At 33.3% G+C, this 8,844-nt stretch overlaps 1 protein-coding gene across 2 annotated transcripts in view; it reads left to right on the top strand.

The window, feature by feature from the left end:
- Positions 1-4,891: 4,891 nt before the first annotated feature.
- LOC111623656 overlaps positions 4,892-8,844 on the top strand; it is a 29,373-nt gene continuing 25,420 nt past the window's right edge. For both annotated transcript variants that reach the window (XM_023366321.1, XM_023366320.1), the window contains exon 1: positions 4,892-5,189. In XM_023366321.1, coding sequence (XP_023222089.1) covers positions 4,925-5,189 — 265 coding nt within the window. In that variant the 5' untranslated portion in view covers positions 4,892-4,924. The remainder of the gene's footprint in view (positions 5,190-8,844) is intronic.

Below are 8,844 nucleotides of genomic sequence, written 5' to 3'. Positions count from 1 at the left end.
TTCGAACAAATTCGAACAAAACATTCGAAATAGAAAGCCACTTTCAACCACTTTCAGCCTCATATCTCCCGCACCCTTATAGCTATCGAGACGCAACCACCCGTATGCACGAATGGAGACTTGGGGCTACCACCATATACAAACACCATTCACGTGCGATGTGTAGTTTTGGCGGAAAAGTGAAATATAGGGACACACACGTCCATTTATATATATATCTATATATAAAATATATATATAGATATATTATCTTACAAAAATATGTAGGATTGTTTTAACTTACATTTTTTTCTTAGAATATTTTGAATAAAGAATATTTGAGGTGGAGCATTAGCAAAGCTTCTATTGGGCTTACAGAATTGTATTTGTTCTCAAAATCTGTTTGATCGATTCTGATTAAACTTTGCCATTTTCCATTAATTGCGATGAGGAATCCAAAAATGAAATAAAAATGACGGTTCATGACTTTGTTTTTGAGATATAAGATTGTTTCATGAGAGTGCACAACAAAGTGATATTACATGAACTGTGAGACTTTGTCATGTGATGTTTTATGGTTGCTAGTGTGAGGATCTAGCTGGGGGGCATGGAGTTTTGATAGCATTCGTATGCCACTTAATCGGCAACTAGTCTGTGAGACTAGCCTGTGGTCGTCGAAGGATGGCTTCCTAAGACTTAAATGAGAAACAAGGGTCTGCGAAGATCCCCTGTAAGTTGCTTTTTCCTGACACCAGCCTAGTTATAGCATTAGGCATGCTAACATTCATTCGCAAGGAATCTCAAGTGGAAGGGTCGCAAATAAGTAGAAAGGCTGTTTGCTCGGATTCGAGTCATGAATGAGACCACGTTAAAACAATAACAAAGATTTAATAAAAACAAAATTAAATGGATAAATACAATTAAATACAAAATGAAATAACTAAATATTGCATCTAAACTGGAGAGCATTAATACTATAATAATCCATAATATGAGAGATGAGAGAGAGTTTACAAATGATATTATAATATATTACCTCTGTGATAATTTGCCTTATGCAATTCATAATCTTGGGCGGGAGGAACTATGGCACTTGGTTAAACAAGGACATACTGAGGCGCTGAAGAGCCGAAGTGCCCTGAGTTTAGCGCATATCCCCTATTTACTCTTTTCAATTTCTCCATTTCTCTTCCAATGGAGATTGAGTTTAAGAATCATCTGACTAGGTGACATGATGAGTCTTTATGGTTTTAGTCAGCAATTTAGTCATCTATACTAATATTATAAAGAGGTAATGTTTATAAGTTTGTATGTAGGGGTAATCTCCGAAACTAGTCATTCGATTTCAAAAATTCTTTCACCAACATTTAGAATGGAACTTCAGGGTGGACATAGGCTGTATATTATTCCGTTAAACATTCATATAAATTAAAAGATATCATTTAGGTTAAGGCTTTTATGTCCAACAGATGGCACTATGAGTACGACGACCTAAGTTTGCTTTTCTGTGAGGATGAACTAAAAATGAACCCAGATCATCTTCTATCTATCTATATAAATAAAAATGTAATGTTCATTTGTTCCTACTGATTCCTTTGAAATTTTGACACAATGCTGCATTCGAATACGCACGTGTTTATATATGATATACATGTCAAAATTCCCCCCCACTGGAGGGAGAGGGACATGATTAAGGCTTACCATGAAGAACTTGGCTTATATTATACTATTTTAGATGCGGTTTTTTGCGGTTTTGATTGCGTTTTAATAGGGTACGTCAAGAGAATGTACACTAAGAAGGGATTTTTCGAAAAATTCCCCCCACAGGGGAAGTGTTATACATTAATGTGAGATCCAGAATTTTACTAATCTAAAAATTTTAATTCTTTATTTTTGTTATATAACGGATTGAAAGAAAAAATGATCTTAGCTGGGAATGTGTAAACTTTCCTTCCATAAAATGTTGATAGTTATTATCAACATTTTATTGTTCTCGCACAGCTTGCAGCTCAACTTGCACAAAAGTTTATAGTTAGCATCCAAATTTCGTCACTTGTTTAGATCCTGGGAACACCTATAACCTTTATCTCCTATAACAACTGATTACGTGACTGATTTTCCCAGCAAAAAACTATAAAAGATGTTTCCTACCCCCTCTCAGGGGAGTCTGAATGAAAGCCAGACCGACGACATTGGTTCCCGTCGAGTGAAATCTCCGAATCAGGCATAAATTCTGAACCTCCAACATTGATCTCTGTCCGTCGCCACAGTTGCGATTTTTATATTTGTGCTAAAGTTGGATTACCTGAACTTCTCATTGGATATCAAGGTGCTTAATGAACTTGAATCTTCGTGGAAACCTACAAAGAGGTATGAAAATCCGTATGAACTCTTTCTCGAGATCTTAGGCGGTTTAGCGTTGAGATTAGCGTTTTTAGTTTTGTCAGTCTTGTCTATTTTAATAAATTCTTGTTTTATTTGTTAAATGGTAGACTCCTTTATTTATATACAGCCTTCACCTTATCGTTGACCCCCAAACACTCTCCTTCCACTCGACCGACATATGAGAGTCCTGACCCTCGGGACCAGACAACGTAATTTAGCCATCTTGACAATTGACCTGTTGCCGGAAAGGGAGGAGCGACCGTTTCCCGACCTCCTTGGCGTTCACATATTGGTGTCAGGTGTGGTGTTTGGTTCCACCACTGTTGTCATTCCTATCCTGCCCTTCCACCTCGTCTCGTTCTCATACTCCTCTGCCTGGTTTCTTTTAAGGTAATATTGAGGTCGTTGTTCTTTGATACTATGTATATTGCCTTCCCAGCGATTTCGGTTATTGCAGTTGTGATCTGCATTAGGTTGCACTCTAAATCTGATTCTATTTCTCTTATTTCTGGACTCACATCATCCCAGAGAATTGTTTCTTGGATATGAGGAGCGTCCAACATTATCTCGGCAGTTGGGTAAGTCCTGATTTCGGTTCTGGTTACTTGGGCTAACTTGTCAATTAAATCGGCGACCAGAGAACTCGTTTCGCCATTGATTAGGATTATTATAACCTCCACGATTGTTTCAGTTCCACATCGGACTTCTAGCATTAATGGGGAGTGAGCCTCTAACTAACCCGTCCATTTTTGTCTTTAATTCTTCCATCGAAAGCGTTAATTGCTCTAAATCGGTTATAGAAGAGGTAGAATTTGTCATACTTTGATTTTCTTGGATTGTTCGCATAATCCCGCGAGGATGTGCAGTAAGTTCTTCAGTTGTCTCTTCACTTATTGCAGCCTTCAAGGCGTCATCAAACATTACAGATTCTTAGCTCATGGTTCTTTGTCTGATGCATATGTCTACTCCACTTAAAAATTGTGCCTTTAACCGTTCGTCTAGTTCTTTATTTTGAATTCTTTGGATTAGAGAGACTTCCATGTCATTTGCACCTGATTCTGGTGTGACTTCTATCTCCATTGCTAAGGCTTGCAATCGAGCGGCATATGTCTGAACATCTTCACCTTTTCTTTGCACACAGGAATAAAATCTACTTAGTCTAAATGAGAATGGTTCATACTCAAAGCACTGTATCATAATACACTTAAACTCATCGAATTCATTGACCTTGTTGATTCTCTGATCTTTCCTCACAAATTCCCTAGCTATACCTGTCAATTTGAGCTTTCCTACGGCTAGCATCTGTGCCTTTGATCAGGCTGCTACTTTTGTAACATCCACCAACAAGTCAAAGAAGTCTGTTACTCTGGGACCTCTTGCCTCTCCCGAAAATATGGGTAATAAAGGTATTATTCCGCCCAAACCTCCTAATGTAAGAGGGCTTGGATTCGGATTTGGGTTTGGGCAACCCAAACCCAAATCACATTTCTAATAGATACATGGCGGTTCACATTTATAATAGATACATTTTGAGCCACAACAATGCATGGCGGGGTCTGCTAGTGGGAGATAAAGATCTCTCTCAGGAACTGACTGCGAACACAGGATACACTTGTTCCTTGTTCTCTTTGATTTTTAGCTTTGATAAAAATTTATCGAAATATAATATTTAAAGTTTTAAGTAATTTTCTATGTAATTTTTAGAATATTTCAGCTTAAGATATTTAGATTCTCACACTAGCATGTCTTCTATGGGCTTATAGAATCGAGTTTATTCTCAAAATTTAATGGGCCAATTTTGATAAAAGTTTGTCATTTTCCATTAATTGAGACAAGAATCCAAAAATGTAAAAAAATAGGAATACATGCTTCGTTTTCAATGTACATTGAAGTCAAAGTGACAATGTTCTTACTCCCTGAGGCATTTGAGTGCACCTAATGAAATTTAGGGCAAAAAAATAAAAAGCAGCATTGTGTGTGCCTAAAGGAAAATAGGCATGAAAAACAAACGAAATGCAAGAACAAAGCAATCAATGGAAATTGCTTTGTTTTTGGATCTCTTCATACCTGACCAGTGCAAGGATTGCATCTTCCTTGGCTGGCAGCTATGAGGATCACCTCTCCTGGGCCAGCAGGTACAGTACAAGCAGGGCCATGGAAAGGTAATGGCAGAGGGGTATGTACCCAGGGCATCAAAATTTAAAAATTGTTAAATGGGCAAACTAATGAATTCATAGAAAACTGTCACAAGTATGAAAACTTATATTATGAAATATAATTTGCATTATATTAATAANGTTAGTGAGAGTGTAATATAATTTGTCATATAAGCATTTTTAGTTTATAATAAAGAATAAAATATTAATTTTAAATACTATTATAACTTATTATTAGTGTAGGATACTGTTATAATTTACATTTTATTTTGTATATTTAAAATTTTTTAATAATACAATTGAATTTAATAAGCATATTTTTGAATAATCTTACAAAACAATTAATATATTGATTTTATCTTTCAGGTTCATTTATAATCGAAATTTTAACAACACTTAATTATATGTTGGCGAAATTAGAACTTTATGAATTTTTAGTTAACATTTTAAATATAGAAGAAGAAGTTTCTTTAGATTTTATCAAAGCTGAATTAGTAAAAATATCATATTTGTGTCGTAGAACTTTTACATGTGAACATATTTTGCTAAGAGCAATTGAAGAACTTCCCCATATTTTTTGTGTATCTAAAGCTTCATCTAACAGCACAGAAAAATGTGTTGTTCATGCAAATGGTCAAATACAAGAGCTCTGGGATGCTTTTGGTACAGGTAAAAAATTAAAAATTATTCTTTTCCAAAATCTCACACACTTTTTATTTTAAATTTTAATGTTATTGATACATTCTTTATTTTATTTAGTTTTTTAATTAATTCTTTGTTTGGGTTAATACAGATTTATATAATTGTACTGAATTTTAATTTTTTGCATGCTTTTGTATATTTTAGAAAATATTTTCTATGTGAATTCTAGAGAGGTTAAAAATAAGTAATATAATTTTCTTTAAACAAAAAACATCACTAAAACCCAATACATTATAAAACTATAATGTTTAGTTTTAGTGATGTTTAGTGATTGGTTGGATTATAAAACTATAAGCCAACCAATGCTGTTTTATTAATTTATTAGTATTATAGCTGTTATCTAGCCCAATGACATACATCATTGGTTGGCTTTAGTTTTATAATTTTCTTTGTCATTAATTTGTTGAATTTAATTGTATATCCCATAATAATATTTTTACATAATACTTTCTATTAAAATTGAAGTAAATTAGAACAGCTCTTTATTATCCTTATGTATATAGTATTAAATGAGATGTAAGTCTTTATAATGCCTATAAAATAGAATTTTATATAAAAAGTATAAAATTAGGTAGAATTGAGTATTTAGAGAATAAACTTCTTGAAAGCAAGTCTGACCAGTGATATATTATTTCAGTTATACATATATTATTTGTATCCCTAAATGCTAATTTTAAACTGAAATTAATCTAAAATAGCATTTCAATTTAAATTGATGTTTAAGATGTTATAAAAATTTTTTAATTATTGTAGTCTGTACAGACTTCTTTTAAGAGGAAATATAAAAATTTATATATGTATAATTAAAAAAAATAGTCACAAAATATATTTGATTGGTTTTCCTTTCTTGTTGATGATAGAAATTTCGTTAATATGTGAGGCCCTGGGCTGGGATGAAAAACTTTTTTTTAATCAAAAATCCAAACAAAAACAAGTCTTGATCTTTGCGATTAATTAAAATTAAGGGAACTAAATTATAATGGAAAAGGAGAAAAATAAAATTATTTTAATATTAAAACCAAGCAAAAAAAAAGAGAAAAATTAGCAAATTAAATTTTCTATAAGACAAGATGAACAAAAAAGAAAATGTTAGTTAAGGTACAAGGTTTGTTCAACACTGAATGAAAGACAGTGTCGAATTGTATTCATAAACAATCGTCCTTCTTGGGAATTGATCTGGTCCAATTCACCTAGTAACAGAGAAAGACCAATCTGGGACTGAGAAGAGGGATTAATAACCAATAAAATGACAATTTGCGAGACAAAAAGGTATTTAAGCCCAGGCCACTTGGTTCTTTGCCGTGGCATCCCACAAGGCTGTGTCCCTCGTTGGGGTGCTTTCCGCAAGGTTCCATCTTCATCTTTTGCCGATGTATCTTCTGAAAGAAATTCTTCGTTGAGAGAAACTTCAGACATTTTAATCTGCATTCATTGGACATCTTTTCCTGGTCCACAACTGGACTTATAATGCAGCATCCAGTCAGCAAATGGAAACTATTTTTGTTTCCTCTTCTTCTTTGAAGAATATGTGCCAAAGTATAAAAGGACTTCAACCCTTCGTGACTGTAGAATGTTTTGTAAGTTAAATTGTCTAATAAATGGATTGTGTTGTTTGTGAACAAGGCATCGATCTCTGACTCAACTGCTCCCATATGTTGTTGATTGTTACCATCAGCAGTCCAGATGGCAATGGAGACAATAATGATATCACATATAATTGTTATTTTTCGTTTTGAAATCTTCCTCCCCCCTCAGCCCCCTTACAAATAGTTCTTTGCTGATGATGTTAATCATCTGATCCAAATACACTACACCCTCAATATTCATGGACATTATTGTTTGGGAATTTGATCATTTGCAATCAGAAATTTATGCACAAAAATTTCAACATGAAAGGTTTCAATCTTTAGGGATATAGAAGATTACATATTACTGTAAACTGGAGTTGGCACCTGCATGAACTGGGTTTTTGGGCAAATGCAATGCTAAAAGGTCACTGCACTCACTCATTTGTAGGGTGTCTGTCATAAGTTATGCTACTGGTTTTGTTTATTTTTTTCTTTTGGCTTAAAGAAAAATGACTTTTGCAGCAGTATAAACCATTGTACAGTATATTTATTTAATAAACCTATTCATTACTTTGAATTTTTTTTAATTAAACAACAGTAATATTAATTCTTGGAACAAATTACAAATTTAACATTGAAAAATGAAACTTAAAATTAGAGAATTTGATGTTCATGAAGGATTACTTGTTTCCAATTATTCATGAACATAGGGGGGATCAGTGTATATTGAAGAAAAATATGAATCATTATCTATATGAAATATCTTCAGTGATGTTTTTACATCAACACAAAAAAATTTAATAACTTCAGCTGCAATAAAATATAATAAATATAATGATATTTAGAAAAATTAGGTTAATGTTACCTATGGTTCCAAAATGGTGGCACTTTGATTAGATTTGTTTAGTCTTTGTGAGATTAGCTACATTTTTATTAGACGTTTCCTTTATTTATTTATTTTGTTCAAGAACTACCATGAATCAATAACTAGTGACGTTTGGCACTCGGCAGCCTGCCAACGGCTCCCCTCCAGGAGGAGTCCGTCTGGACCACGAACGGTTGAAAGCACCTTTATTTTGGAACTATAGATAACATTAACCAAAAATTATTTTTATATAAAATTGCATTTTATGATAAATACAGCAGCTCAATATACTTGGAATAGCAAATGATCTGCTGGTTTTTTTATCAAGCCTTACTAACAAGGGGACCTTACGGTCTCGGAAATTCAGTTCGGGATGAGACTTTGTAGGTTAGTAGTATACCTCAAGGGTGTCCACCCAGAAGAATTGTAAAGCGCACTAGCAACAAGATTCCGAGAAAAAAGGCTCTAAAGTTTCAAGCGCAGCTCATATACCGATCGATTTTACACTATGGCAGCACTGCGAAATGGCTGAGCCTGTAGCGAACTCGCTTGCCACGCGGACGATCTACGTTCGATTCTATCTTCGGCTAACTTTTTTTTTTTAAATTGTTTTAAAAATTGTAACAACTTTTAAATAAAGTTAACTACCTAAAAATATTATCAATTAAATCATAAATAACTGTCAACTTTCACACCTGGGAGCTAATTATTCCGTGAGTTTTCACAAGTTAGCAGCAAAAGTGGCACTTTCACATAACTTTCCACCTATGGTCGTCTTAAGTTCATCGGTTGAAAATAACAAGGAATTGAAAAATTCTTCAAATTTAAAACGAATGTTTTTAACCTCTCCATAGCTTAAAATATTTTTAAAAAGTTGAATAATTTCAAATGCATTTCTAATGGAGGTAAATTAAAACTTTAATTTTAATTTAAAATTTTAAGATATTTTAAGCTGTGGAGAGGTTAAAAATATTCGTTTTAAATTTGAAGAATTTTTCAATTCCTTGTTATTTTCAACCGATGAACTTAAGACGATAGGTCGGAAAGTTATGTGAAAGTGCCACTTTTGCTGCTGACTTGTGAAAACTCACGGAATAATTAGCTCCCAGGTGTGAAAGTTGACAGTTATTTATGATTTAATTGATAATATTTTTAGGTCATTAACTTTATTTAAAAGTTGTTACAATTT

The sequence above is a fragment of the Centruroides sculpturatus genome, unplaced genomic scaffold (assembly GCF_000671375.1).
Source record: "Centruroides sculpturatus isolate CEXI.00-Female unplaced genomic scaffold, Cexi_2.0 scaffold176, whole genome shotgun sequence".
Taxonomy (NCBI): domain Eukaryota; kingdom Metazoa; phylum Arthropoda; class Arachnida; order Scorpiones; family Buthidae; genus Centruroides; species Centruroides sculpturatus.
This window is presented reverse-complemented; position numbering and strand designations above follow the sequence as displayed.